Below are 15,684 nucleotides of genomic sequence, written 5' to 3'. Positions count from 1 at the left end.
TTCCCCCAAGTGATCGTTGGGGAGAAATTTAGCAACTGGAAAAGTTGTTCATCCTAATCAATCTACACTGTCAATTAGCCACCATTGAAATGTGTGAGGAATAAGCCTAGAAGCATTTATCTGTCAACCTGACCTCCTAGTATTACTTTTCAGTTGTTCTTTTTTTGTCCAATTATCTCCTCTGATAGACTAGCAGGTATATCATTATGCAATACTATGCCATTTATTATAACTAATTATTAAATGTTAACTACTTTGCTTTAGAAACTTTAAGAACACAAATTCCACCCTATGCGTCACGCAAGAATATCATCTCACAGTTGACTGAATAGGTATCAGCTCACCGAATAGGTATTTTACCAAGGCTATTTAGATAATCAAATTCTGCATAACTATAAGTAGCTACATGTAAAGTTATGACAGTAGTGTGGCCGTTTGTCTTATAGGCTTACTACCAGGCTACACCTCATTGTTCTCAACGTGTTGTTTCTCATTCATCTGATTCATCAGCCTGCTTTTTAATGTGGACGAATAAGGGTAGAGTGCATCATGCATTTGCAGAAGGCTTATGAACGTACAGTATGACCTTTACTGCCTATCGATTCACCATATGGTGATGCATCTCTAAAAGAAGGACAAAGCTTGCTCCCTTAGCATGAGTCTCTTCTTCTTCATACGCCGGTTCTGGAACCAGATCTTAACCTGTTGGTCGCTGAGATTGAGACGGTCGGAGAGCTCCCTCCGCCGCTGCCGGGTGATGAACTCGTTGAGCATGAACTCGCCCTCGAGCTCAGCCAGTTGGAGTTTGGAGTAGGGTTTGCGTTTCTTTCTGGTCCGGGTGTGCATCGGGTACCACGGGGCACCTGGAGGGGGCATACAACGGATTAGTCACAGTAACAGATGCACCATTCATGGTCACCTCCAAGGCCACTCCTTTCAATGTGACTTGCTGCATGTGCGCACAGCGAATACACTTGTTTTCATCTGTATCTTGACCCTATTTCAACCTCATTCAGAGAAATCACGAGCGAAACCAAAGGAGAAGGAACAGAGACTGTACACTAATGTAGCTACTGTAGTCTGTGTCACATGAAGTTTTTACTGTTGCAGTTAAAGCTACATTAACACGATAATTAAGTCTTGCTTGCAAATACCCCTACTTATTTACCAGTTCCGAGGCATATTAAAACGACTACTTAGTACACAGCGACAGATATTAATTCTGTTTACGAGTCATTAAAACAAAACCCTCTCTGTTCGATGCAGTCATCCACAGCGGCTCACCTCTTTAAATCACTGCACTAATTTGTATGCATAATAGAAAGCATATAACAACATAGACCCAATGATATATACGCATCGGAACTTATTCAGAATGATTGTGTTTTACACACATGCCATGACAACGAGACCGTCCACTAAACATCTCTAGTATCAATAACTGTTGGCTCCACAAACACTTGAAGCGTGGAACATTTTTAGGGCAACCCCTAGCGGCGTTTGTCCACTACGCAAGTACCCTGCAGGCAAATCAAAACAGGGGGATGAGCATCGTGATGGCGAATCCTAGTACACCACTTGACTATATGTTACACATGGTGCGGGCAGGCTACTTTCATAATTAAACAATTGTGTTATATAATATAACTGTGATTGAGAGCATGGGACCCACCTCCGCCTGCAGCTATGTTGCCTGATGTGTGATTTCCCGGTGACACCAGGGTCTGTGGGTCGCTGCTGGTTAAAGACTTACTCCCCTCATTGAGCAACGAAGAGCTAGAATCGGATTCCAGAGATTGGCATGATGGTGGGTCTTGTGTTAGTTGCTCGGTTCCATAATCATATTTAGAGAAAGCAGCACTGTTGTTGCTCATTCCACTGTGCATCCCATGGTCAGATGTTATTGATGAGGAGGTGTCTCTCGCCCTATCCTCTCGCTTGAGGTTGCTGCCACCTGAACAGTTCTCTCTGCTCCCGCTGACGTTGCTATAATAACATTTACCCTCTTCTGGCCGAGTAATTTCACACGACCGATTGAAAGAGGGGTTAATAGACACGGGGCTGCTAAAGTAGGACTGAGAGTATCCATTGCACGGCTCCGATGGGTTCCACGGGAGGGAGCAAACATTGTCCCTTCTCGGGTAGGAGAGAGACGGTAGCCCCGCCAGTTGTCCCCCTGAGGCTCTAAAATTCGGGAAGTAAAATGTGTCTCCAGTGTGGATGTTTACCAACGGTCCCACAAACCCGGGATTAAGGAGATTATGCTCGCCCATTTCCGCGGGCCCGACCAACAGCTTCTAGTTTATTGCAATCTGACATTTAACGTAGTTAAACCTGGAGGTCCACCTGATTGGTCTTCCCCCAGTCACGTGTCCAGGCGAACTCCTGCTACACAGGGTACCACCCACTTGGTCCATCCCAGACAAAACAAAACATTAACTTCTGTATTACGGAGGATTATATGCTTTTTAAAAATACTATAAATGTTTTATTAAAAATGTATAATCTTGTTTTTCTTCTCTGGAAGCAAGTAGAGTCCAAACTACTACTCTTTTTACGTTCTACTGTACAAATATATGGAACTGTCCCTAGCCTCGTTTAATATCTTTATTAGCTGGCAAAAGTTTTAAAATACCATTTCTTATGAAAACTATTTATTTTCCTAGATGGAGAGGGCGCACATGACATCTTGTTTTCGAGCAAATTACGGTTGAATTCAATGTCATATAAAGCTGTGATGTCCCTCTTTTACAAGCTTGTTTTAGGAAAAGACTGATGCTCATTGCTGCTCTCTACTCATATTTACAGTAACGGGGTCAGCAGGTTGAAACCATTGGCTCTGTCAAATAAGACGATATTCTATAAGGTTATACTTTAAGAGCGTATATTTCACATAATATTCTCTCGTACACCTCACATGAACAACTTTAACAGATACCCCCTATAAACGTTTGCAGGCAAACTCTGTAGGGATTGTTATACCTCTCGCAATTCTTTTATATGAATTTTACAAGGTAGCAGAGGGCACTTAACTGATTCAATCGGCAGAGACGCTCTTCATATAGCCTACATTAATTAGTTTATTTGTGGTTAAAACCTCAAAACATACACTGTGGTATGTATTTCAATATTAATAGATAATAATAATATTAATATATTCAAAATTCATAATAATAGATAATAGAGCAGAATACCGAAAGTGAAAAAGATCTTTCGGATAATACGACAACAAACGGAATGCTACCTTTCAGTAAATAAACAAAACACTTTTTTCCCTTTTTTAAACCATATTTCAAATGATACCAGTAGGCTATTGAGATACTTAGCCAGAAGTTGGCGCATAAATTCCAATGTGGTCTTATGACTGAAATTGGCTAACAGATATCGTGGTTTCAAAATATGTATATGGTATGATATGGTCTACCCTTTTTTCTCTTTTCTCTCCTGCCCACTGGACCGTAGATACTCCAATCAATTGCATTTGGTATATCTGGAAATACTTATCCTACACCCAGTGTGCTTTCTTAGATATAAATCCTTCCAGCATTATACTGACACTAATCCTAATTCTTCCGAAATTGCGTCATGCTTAGTCATTTTCCACCAGCAAGGCTGATAAATAAATGTATAGATCTGCAAGTTTGTAATCAAGTAGACATATGATTATAATATGAATATTTCCAAATGAATATGCTCATTATGCGTATAGGGTTTTAAGCTCATTGCCTTTAGGTTCCCATATGTCTAGCATTGCATGTGACACAATAGGCCTATCAAATAACGGCTGACATATACACTTATATTAATAAATGCATGGCCTATGGATTATATTCAAGGCCAATTCAAGACATTTTCTATATTGAGCTTCAAACATATTCGTGTCTCATATTATATCGATGAAATAAAGCTTTTCTAAAACTAGCTTTTTCATTCCATCATAAAAAAAGTTTCACATTTTGATATTACAACACATACAACTGTATGAATACAAAGGCACCGATGTCTTTCTATCTGACCTCTTGGATTTGCATCCTGTGTCGCAAACTATTTCAATAGTTGAGGTATGTCCAGGTCTATATTATGTGATATAATAAAAAATATTTTGACGCCAAGAAAAATCGTATTCAAATTTAAGAATTTGAATGTTAAGTCTGTAACATTTAGCATTTGCAAGTTGAGCCGCCTTTGCGCTACAAACTGCCAAGGAAGTGTTATCTGAGAGCAATTAGCATGGTTGAAGTACGATTTGCAACACAGCCGTTATTTGATAGGCTACATCGTCAACAGCGACAGATATCTAAAGGCAAAAAGCCTCAACCCGTAAATAGAACGAAAAGTATCAATGTCAAATTGGAGACGCTCCCAAGGATTCTTTGCGGTTTTATCTAGTCTCTTTGACTTTCAGAATTTCCTCAACTATCATTCCAGACACTTGCACCCAATTAGTGTGTCTCGCAATGTAGTGCAACATCAAGTCCATGTTATATATAAGATTCACCCATCTGAACACTATTCGACGTCTTGCTATCAGTTCACAACCTCTCGTGTTATCAATTAGGAATCCCATAATACAAATACATACATGTTACAAATACAAAAACACCAATAACATACATGACCAAAACTTCCAACAAGCATTTGCAAGATATAACTTTAAATATTTGCCTATCTTCAAATAAGCGTTATCTTATAATGATTTAACTTTACCTCGGAGAGAACAGAGGCCACGTCGTTGCGCTATAGCGCAGCCCCCATAAAGGCCTTCGATCCAAGTCTCCCACACAATTAGATTTCATATTCACACAACCAAACAATTTCTGAAGCAAATCTATACAGATGATACCATTAGAGGGTTGTGGAAGTGAGAAACTGTCATTGTGAGGGTGAACCTATAGTTTGTGTATCGTTGGTTTTTGCTTAAAACCAATGGAAAATGGTACTTAGCAGTTCAAGGTCAGTGTCTAGTGCACTGCTCCGTAATGAATTTCCTGGATTGGAATCCCTGGTCCTGTCCAGACAGGGTAGGAGCATAAACAAAGGTTGTTTTCCCTTTAGAATTATGCTGCCTGTGAATGCACGGAAAAACACACTCAAATAATAAATGTAGAGCAACATAATTCGTCCTAACACGTTCACGGTTCTTTTGGTATTATCAAATCCATTTGAATGTAATGATAACTAATTAAGAAATATATGAATCCATTAAGTATTAATTTAACCCATTTAGAAAGGGTTAGCTTTGCAATGCAACAGTCATAATGACACAATGACTGTACATGACATGTTGACTGTACAGTAGGCCGTGTGTGTGTGTGTGTGTGTGTGTGTGTGTGTGTGTGTGTGTGTGTGTGTGTGTGTGTGCGTGCGTGCGTGTGTGTGCGTGAGTGAGTGTGTGAGTGTATGTGTGTGTGTGTGTGTGTGTGTGTGACGATTGCTTATATAAATGTCTCAATTTCTTTAAAAAGAAGAATCAAACCATCCCCTGTGTAAGGCATTTCGTCAATAAACATATGGTTTACTGAGCAATCTGACCACAATGTCAATCAACAACTAAATTCATATTTAAATGTTTAACATGCAGACATACGTATGTGTGCATTATATCTTACGCTTAATTTGGAATTATTTAGCAAACAATAACATATTTCAACAGTGACACTACTAGCACACTGAAAATATCTGATAATATATCATGTGTGATTCTAAAAAAACATATCTCATGTCCATAAGTCGACAAGACTCAAGAAAACCATAGCATATTTTTGAAAATGTGAAGAAATTATGTTTACGGATAATGTGGACCTATATTCATGCTCTAGCAATTTATACGATTTTGTGGATTTCAAGTATGCAAACAAACTAGTACGATGACGAACCTGATGAATACCATAATGACACTAACAGTACAGCTATACTATAATCACTACCATAATGACACACATGGCTTAATGCTGTTGATTCTCTTCATAAAAACAGTAACACTAACAACATCAACAATATGACTAAGCCTGTACTATACACTACTACTACTACCACCTCTACTACTACTACTACTACTACTACTACTACTACTACTACTACTACTACTACTACTACTACTACTACTACTACTACTACTACTACTACTACTACTACTATTAGTAGCAGCTGCTGGACTGAAAAAAATCAGGTGTAGTGCTGAGGCACAAATATGTACATTTCTAGCCTGTAAACTGCGACACTTCAAATGAATGTGCAATAACACTATGTGCAATATGACAACCCTAGTCGTCTATCTGTACAGTATAGTATAGTGGATAGTGTACATAGCCTTTATTTATTTATGTAAACCAGCTCCTTCCCTTCTTGTGTTTTTTTTCCTTTTTTTTTTCTTTCCTAGCACCGGGGGAGCCACCCCTCCTAAATTTCGTTGTTTGGTACCTGTACTATAGCAATGACAATAAAGACCATTCATTCATTCATTCATTCATTCATTCATTCATACTACTACTACTACTACTACTACTACTACTACTACTACTACTACTACTACTACTACTACTACTACTACTATTACTACTACTACTACTACTACTACTACTACTACTACTACTACTACTATTACTACCACTACTACTACTACTACTACTACTACTATTACTACTACTACTACTACTACTATTACTACTACTACTACTACTACTACTACTACTACTACTACTACTACTACTACTACTACTACTACTATTACTACCACTACAACTACTACTACTACTACTACTACTACTACTATTACTACTACTACTACTACTACTACTACTACTACTACTACTACTACTACTACTATTACTACTACTACTACTACTATTACTACCACTACTAATACTACTAATACTACTACTACTACTACTACTACTACTACTACTACTACTACTACTACTACTACAATCAATAGTAGGCTAATAATAATGATTATAACATATTTCAAGATGCAAAATATGAATATGTGATTGAGGAGTGTACAGAAATTGTGCTGCAGTCCTACTTCCTGATATGTTCACCTTGCCACCACCAGAGGTTATCAGCTCCCTTTCTAACACTCAAGATGGTGGGACCTGGCAGGATAGGTCTAACGACTCTATTTTACCCAGCATGAACAAACGAGCACAATTTTAATTAAAATTGTGAAACTTGATTCATTGTGTAGTGAAGTACATTTTGTTTGCTTATACAATTGTAGCCTATTTGCAATGACAATTAATTAAAAATATATAACATAACATAATAATCGTGAAAACAGGCCGTTATGTGTTCGATTTGATTGTATGAACACGCTTTGCTAAGATTTGCCTTGTCACTGCAATACTTTTAAATTAAATAATGATGAGGATGATGATGATAATGATGATGATGATGATGATTATTATTATTGTTACTTATTATTATTGTTATTATTTCTTTCCATATTTTCACAGCACACAGCAACAACTCAAACCCTAATGTATTATTATTATTATAATAATAATAATAATAATAATAATAATAAGAAGAAGAAGAAGAAGAAGAAGAAGAAGTAGAATGAGAAGGAGAAGAAGACAATGAAACAATTGCTTGTAAGTGCATCCGTGATTTAAATTTCCCTAAAATTCACTTTACCTTTGAAATTGCTATCTAACCCGATTCAAATGTCAACGCGAAACTTAACATTCTGAATGTATAGGTTTAGCGTATTGACCTGTTGATTACATCATGAATATCTATGGTACATTGCTCTTGATTTGTCATGACTTTTATTAATATAATAATAATAATATATAAGATATAATATATCATTATTTAGTGCAGTCGTAATATTTTGCCGGTGTATTAACGTGCCGTGTAAACACGTTGTTTGTGTATTGTTGTTGATGTTTGGCCTTCCTGGCACGTTGTTGTTTTGAATTTACATTCAATATAGGCTATGTGAATCCCTGTGATTTTCTTGACCATGTTACAATCGCTCGTGTAAGCCTAATCAAAGAATGGATGCAGACTGAAACACATTTGAGGCAGGCACTGTCTCTCTTTTAAGAATATGACATTAACAATATAGCTGATAGCTGATAGCTGATATAATTATCAACTAAAATATTTGACCTAAAACATGATTATCGCAAAAACATGTGCCATAACTAGGCTATATATTCAATTTTCATTTGACATGACATTTCTTTCCATATTTTCACATCACACAGCAACAACTCAAACCCTAATTTAAAGTATCAGGACACTGCAAGAATATAGTTCAGAAATATTGTAGCACTTCACTCTAACTCAAACACAAATAATTCTGTCGGTTCACAGCTGAACAAAACAAAGTAACATTTTCTAGTACAAAAAAGAGCATACGTTCACAAAAATACGTAGTTTTAGTTTGACCGAATATGCATTATGTGGAAAAAGAGGGGTCAGGCCTACCTTTAATCGTTTTACTGTGCGACGTCTCACTTTTGGCGAAATCATTTCCTCTCAGGCGGCGCGCCTGAGCAGTGCATTGAGGACGCACTATGGCTGCTCGCTGCAGATACGTTGAGTCGGTTTGAGACGTCAATGTTCTACCTGTCCTTCGTGGTCAATAACACACCTCATGATGAGTGCATGAAACCATTAGTAGTTTGGGTAACGCGGGGAGAGAAACGAACTTTGAGACGAGCTCTGTAAAACACAAAAAAACAGGACCCAAATGTTAACGGGCTCAGAAATGTTCAGAAATGTTCAAGTTAGAGGATATCCGTGCATTTCCCCTTTTTATGTATTTATGGCCTGTCATTAAGTCTAGCTGTCTAGACAGGGAAATAACACCTTGTTTGTCTGCAAACAAACCGCGGGCATTCGTGCCCACCCCCCTATTTATTATTCACAAGCTGCTGTGATGTCAAGGTCAAAGTGACTGCATAGTCACGGTCAAGGGTAAAGCACAAATGACGTAAGAACACCACAGACAAGATACATTACGATATAGGTGGATCCACATCCCCCGCAAAATGATAAACGATATAAGGTGCATTTAAGTTTTGGTTTGAAATAATCATCATCCACACACAAATTATATTAGCGGTGCGTAAAACAATAAGGTTATACTGCTGGTGATTTTTGAATTTCAGTGCTTGTAAAAAACTGACTGTGTGTGTGTGTGTGTGTGTGTGTGTGTGTGTGTGTGTGTGTGTGTGTGTGTGTGTGTGTGTGTGCGTGCGTTTTATTCTTCCTCCTACTTTGGCCTAGGCCTTATAGGCTACTATTTCTAATGGTATGGCTATAGGCCTTTTCAAAAATAAAAACGATGGCTATGATCATAGTGATGGTAACAACTGATACAGATATTAGTCTGTATAATATGTTATGACCTTAAAGATACTAACTTAGGGCCGAATATCAATGTGCAAATAAGAGACAGCCGCGTATTTCGTAATTCTCACTATTCATTGCGAGACTAGCAATTTTACGAATCATTCAGCCCGAAATTTGGCACTCTGCTTGCCTTTATAAAACGTAGTAGGCCCAATGATAATAAGCATAAAAATGCAACCTGGTGACACACTTTGTAGGGCCTCGGTAGTTTTCTCAGTTTGGGCATGTGTATGGACAATAAGAGTGACTACTACTATGGATTAATTTAGAGCAAACAACACATATTTTGAGCACCAGATGTATTAGTACTTTCTGCATGCAAGGCCATCATCAAACTGCCTAAACAATGAAGCAATGCATTTTAACATGCACTGTTGTGCACATGAAAATACATTCCACGAGAGCTGCCTTTTAAAAACAATTTGTTATTTGGTAGATTATTTGTTAGGTCCTTAATGCTTTGGTTATGATGGGGAATGCAGTTGTTCTACTATCATTATAGTATTTAAAAGTTATATTCATCATAAGCAAGGGGAATCAAATTATTTGAAAATACTGAAAATATCGCTGACAGTAAAACCTCTTTTGAGTTTACCATGGATTCGTCATACAATTTCTCAACTTCAGCCTGTCGAGGCTGTCTAAAACGATAATGATTCGAGTGTTTAGGAGTTATGTTTTTGGTGTATTACCAGTTGTGAAACATCGACATTTGGGACTTTGAAAGGGAGAGATTTATACAGGGCTCAATATTGAAATGTGTCTAGTTTGACGTGTGTGTGTGTGTGTGTGTGTGTGTGTGTGTGTGTGTGTGTGTGCGTGCGTGCGTGCGCGCGCGCGCGCGTGTGTGTGTACATGCGCAGGTCTCACCTTGATCTATTCCTGAAAAACTATGCAAAATATACCACTGAATGAATGTGGAACGTTATGATGGTGACAAAGGAACAACGAGTATTCTACGCAAAAGGGCAGATTTGTCAGCAACAACAACAACAACAACAACAACAACAGTTCTTTGGCATATACAAAGTGTGCCTCTGCTTTATAGAGATGTATAAAGTCTTTAAGAGATAGACAACAATAAGGCAGTATGAGTCCGGATGGGCCTACGTTGTAATCCCATCTCTATTGCATTCACAGACTTCACATGCAAGGTTAACTTATATACAGCTATATACAGTGATATAATGATTATATTGGTGCAGTCCCCTCTGTGGTGTACCCATCAAGCAGGTTTTTCAACATAACATGTTATTGCGTCACGACACTTCGACACTTCAAATGATACCTTTTTAATTGTGTGTCATGTCTATTCAAATAACGTTCTATGCTGAGCTGATAAGTCTTTGCATATCCTAACCCTCAACAACGCTGATTTGATGGGACAAGTGCACTTTTCCGAGGGATGTTGTTTGACACACCAATAGTGTGGGTATTTTGAGACGACAGATGCAAATACAAGCTAACTTGTGATAAAATGGCTTAAAAGTGACATTATGCATTCAAAGACTTCGATCAGTTGAAATAATCTTCATCGTCATTATTTATTTATGAAACACGTTACCAGTACGTTATTTAACACCACAATACAGTTCACATACTGCACGAAGGAAAGTTACAGACTGCTTACAAGGCGTGTGAACCGTTCAAATGTTTACGATATATAGACAAAAATAAAATAAAACGATTGTGCATTTGTGTAATACTCACTGACTTTAATTGCTTACAATCATTCCAGTTGCATGACAGAGATATCCTTCACTGATAAAGGAGCACATTAAGGTCTTGAAACATTCCAATTTACAGCCCTGTCATACGATTATATGAATTAAATAATAAGGCATTGCACTGTACATGTTAACAATATAGCAGCCCTGCTTTTACCCTAGGCTTACAAAACATATCCCACAGAAAGAAACATTAGTTTTGAAATCCGGAAGGCATTTTTCAACAAAATCATTCATCATCCTTCGCTCCTCTCTGAGTTCTTGGCTGAAGAAAAAAAATCTCATTGTTTTTGTTAAACCTTTCGAGTTCATTCAAGTTCCTGTTCTCCCTGACAAATTCGTCCATATTGCAATTACCTTTCTTTGAATGGCATGAGCATTTCTTTCGTCTGTTTTGATCTGGCAGTTGGACAAAAAGTCTTAGAAATGTCATTATTCCTCTGGAGATTTGTTTGAGAAAAAAACACGCAATCCTTGTGTCTTTTGGAAACACAGATATCGTTTTAAATATTATATATTTATATATGTACATTCAAATAAAAACAATGCTTGAATTGAATTCTCAATATTTTCACAGTTTTTAGAGCATTTCTCTAAATCGAAAACAGGAGCGGTGGTGGCATGATGCGGACCGTTGGATTTAAATAAAAGACACAGCCGAAGTGTTCGTCAGGTATCGTTTTCGATAAGAGGTAAATATCGGACTTAAACATAGGGTGGATGTCAGCTGCAGTGTTGAGTGGACTGGATATCTATCAAGTAGTATGAATATGATTATTAGTCTTGGATTTACTGACAAATTTCTTCTCCTTCACCCGTCGGTTCTGGAACCAAATGGTGACTTGGCGTTCTGAGAGGTTGGTACCAGCGGAGATGCGTCTCCTCTTGTCTTTGGTGATGAACTTGCTAGCTGCATATTCTTTCTCCAATTCCTTCAACTGAAGCTTGGTGTATGGAACCCGTTTCTTACGTCCACGGCGGTAACTGCTCACCTCAGGCTGCAGCGGGACTACATCTGCAAAAAAAAAAAAGCGACAGTCTTTAGGCTATATACATACATTTCTGTGTAGGCCTATACATCTGTGTTCTATCAGTTCAATAGGCCTACATCACTTGTCGACCCAAGTGGTCCTGAACTGCGGAGATTTCTTTGAGGTGGGTAATTTCAATCTCTAACAAAGTGTGGAGACTATAGATTTAACCTTAATTTATTTCCTCCCTTAATATTGACTAATCCACGTAACAACAGCAGTCGAGATGCCTGTGTGTATTACAGCACCTTGCTTTTGAGTGCAAGTCTTTTAATTGCACTAAATGCACTATGCAGAGCCATTTTGGTGAATTGTTTGAATAGGACCTACTTTATTACGTGACACTTTTGTTGATAAAGATATGGGATTGATATAGAGGTTCAGACAACGTATCTTTGCAACCGACTTGCATCCAAGCCTGATCTCACGATTTTCGCATCCCATAGAAAAAATATGTATGATTTTCTATGTTTGGTATGAGTTGTCTTTCTGCTTATCTTCGAGAGGTAGGCCTACATGTGGCCTCACTGTACAAATGCATTTTGATATAGTGGACAGCATCTGGTCTTTCTGACATGTTGATCATAAACAAAGTAGGCTATACAGATAAATAATGGTAATCAAATATCCTTCGCACTATTCGTTTAGATGGTATCGAAAGGCATCTCGGTGGGTCCTTTGTGACAACGTTGATACACAGGGTTAGGGTTAGGGTTAAGGTTAGGGTTAGGGTTAGGGTTAGGGTTAGCCCGACAGGCGCACCCCTGCGCTTTCAGAACGAGCTACCCCAATCTCACGTCAGAATTCGACGTTTGTCCATAAACGTCGAATTCTGACGTCTGCCGTGTGAGCAGGCTGTACACAGCCAGTACACACGGTGATCCAAACATTTTGCATAAAATGTATACAAGTACGCAGATCTTAGGTCGTGTTTGGCCATGACTTGTGGTTTTCACAAATTGTGATCAGACAAGTTCCTCATTGGCTATGACATGACAGGACAGGTATAGCACTGCTTTGAAGACTTGGGTTGGGGTTGAGACATAACCCCTCAATATACTGTTTTCCCCCAATGTATGAGAGGCTTGAAAGTATAGGCCCATAGGCTACTGAATGTTGTGATAGGCCTATGGCTCCTGTGGTCATACTGTATTTAGAACCTGGAAATTATTGAAAGCTGCTTAAAACATGCCTTGAATCCATCCATTTTCTCACAGTCCTTAAAGTTAACATGCGAGTTCTCCAATCTAATATGAAACGCAGAAGACAGAAGAACACGTGCGAACACCAAAAGCACATACATGTGTGTGTGTGTGTGTGTGTGTGTGTGTGTGTGTGTGTGTGTGTGTGTGTGTGTGTTTGTGCGCGCGCACATACGTGCGTGTGTGTGTGCTTCTTATGTGTATGTTTTTTTAGGGAAAAGTGGGCAAAATGGCATGAGGGGAGCTAGGGAAACAATCAAATGCATCCGTGTCCGAAATTCACATGGCTACAAATTTCATAAAGATGATAAAAACGTTGCGGTAAAAGAAGCAGTCTAGTAAACACTGTGTAAACAGCATACTGGTCGGTTATGGCCCGTGTGTCCTCTATCAAATATCAGATTTGTAGGTGGTCATTACAAAGGGAAACCCTATTTTTCCCCAAAGCAATGTGATGGTCAATAGTTTGAAGCAACACACTGTTAAGACAGATTGTACACCAAAACGTCATAGACAAATTGAACATTCTGTCATATGCAAAACGCCCTCGACACATTGCAGGGTGCTGCTGACAAAGATTCAGAGATTTATTGGCACAATCCAAACAGTAGCCTAGCCTACTCGTTACTTTTTCATATGAGGGGCAAAGGTATGCTATCATGCCCCTGTCTATCCGTGACAGAAGCCCTATGGCTATCTTGTGACTAAGAAATAACCAAGCTGAAACGACATGTTTTGTTTAGGAATATGTTGTGTCATGTTCAAGTGATTATCATATCTTACCATATAATAACACTTAAACACTGTAACACGGTTATGGAGTAACATTGCATTGATTGTTTTCCCTGACGATCAATTATTTAGCAATCATTTTAAACAAATTCGTGAGATTGAGCTGAATTGAAGGCATGAAATTGTTTATGGAATATTTAAGTGATCAGTCTGCATGTCAACAGCGCAATCACTCCCTTAGTCCAGGACGTACCTGATTTAAATATTGAGTCTGTCAGTTGCATTGGGCTACAGTGTAATATTCCTGCAAATGTTGTGCATGTCTTTCTGTTTGTTCTTTATAGTTTGCATTTCCATCCACTTCACATGGCTATTGAACATATGCTGCACATGTTGAACCATTATGAAATCACTGAATTAGATAGACGCGTAAATACAGTGTGAATACTGAATACTGCGAATAGACTCAATTCAGATTGAAGAATCACTGTTATGATATAAATAAACCAATCAATATACATAAAACAAATACATGTTTTTTTTTATATTGTAGAAAAAATGGCATGTCAATCATAGTTTCTTATAGGGCCTACCTGGAAAAGGTGATTTCCAAAGATGAGGGGACTGTGTTTGCTCCTTGGAACAGTACACCTGCCCATCCCAGCCATTAGAAAGAGCCCAGTGCTGATAGCCTTCCATAGGAATCAACGCGTCGTGCCGGGGTTCAGGATGAGCACTAATACTAGGTACGACTGATACATCTAAATATCCTGGAACAGCTTGATAGGAGCTGGCAAAACTGGGATAGAAGGCAAACTCTTTAGCCCTGCTAGACAGCTCTTCCGTTGGCAACGCGCTGCTGGGCTCGGCGTATTTTTCTGCAGGATGGTACGAGCAGGGCTTCTGTTGCAAATTCACGTTGTGCGAGTGAGATAATCTACAACCGTAATAGGGGTTTCCAAACGGATAACCGTAGCTCAGGGGTGCACTGGATGAGGTTTGGGGAGCGGGACACTGTCGACCGGTGTCTGGGGAGGATATATCCGAGTATACGGAGCCCTGGTGAGAAGCTATAGTGCCAGAATGCCGCCCCAACGCAGGGTGCGACATCAGGTCCCTGCAATGGGTTGCAGGGCAATTCCCGCTGAGTCCCTCCATTGTTTGGCTTTTATTATTATTATTATTATTTTCATTCGGGCTTTTTTCGTAAACGTACATCAAGGTGTCCGCCCAGCGTGGATGCAGAACCAGCGAAGTCGTCATATCAGGGGCTGCCGAAGCTTTTGAAAAGTCGACTACTCCAAGACGGACACCTCATTTCCAACTACATTTTACGCAAGCGCATGCGCAAGCAACACCCGTGTGTCCAGTTCATTAAGACTTTGGCACGTGATATGCTAACAAGCCCAGCGAGATTGGCCTTGTGAGTGGGGGGAGAATAGCCCTTTAAACAACTACCAGCTCACATTTCACCGCTTCCTTCTGGGGAATCCAGAGTCCTATCATTGGCTGAAGTGACCAGACGAACATCCTTAAAGGGAAAGTCAGATACCTTCAGTGACAGGGAAATGAAAACAACCTGCACAAGTTTAGCCGACTATCGAAAAATAACCTTTTGAATAAACA

General features: G+C 38.9%; 2 protein-coding genes across 2 annotated transcripts; both read right to left on the bottom strand.

Annotated features, from left to right (window-relative positions):
• Window positions 1-624: 624 nt before the first annotated feature.
• On the bottom strand, window positions 625-2,319 carry hoxc12a (homeobox C12a; the record flags this gene model as incomplete). Its single annotated transcript, XM_080533739.1, is given in 3 exon segments — window positions 625-863; window positions 1,673-2,292; window positions 2,294-2,319. Coding segments are annotated over 3 exon segments (885 nt in total).
• A 9,529-nt stretch (window positions 2,320-11,848) lies between these two features.
• hoxc13a (homeobox C13a) lies at window positions 11,849-15,321 on the bottom strand (the record flags this gene model as incomplete). The annotated part of the gene is made up of 2 exons (XM_080535398.1): window positions 11,849-12,108; window positions 14,652-15,321. 2 exons carry the CDS (start codon window positions 15,319-15,321, stop codon window positions 11,849-11,851), a joined length of 930 nt encoding a protein of 309 aa, XP_080391524.1.
• Between the last annotated feature and the right edge of the window lie 363 nt (window positions 15,322-15,684).

The sequence above is a fragment of the Nansenia antarctica genome (genome assembly GCF_963989245.1).
Source record: "Nansenia antarctica genome assembly, chromosome: 6".
Classification (NCBI taxonomy): domain Eukaryota; kingdom Metazoa; phylum Chordata; class Actinopteri; order Argentiniformes; family Microstomatidae; genus Nansenia; species Nansenia antarctica.
The sequence above is the reverse complement of the archived record's forward strand: the minus strand, read 5'-3'. Positions and strand labels throughout refer to the sequence as shown.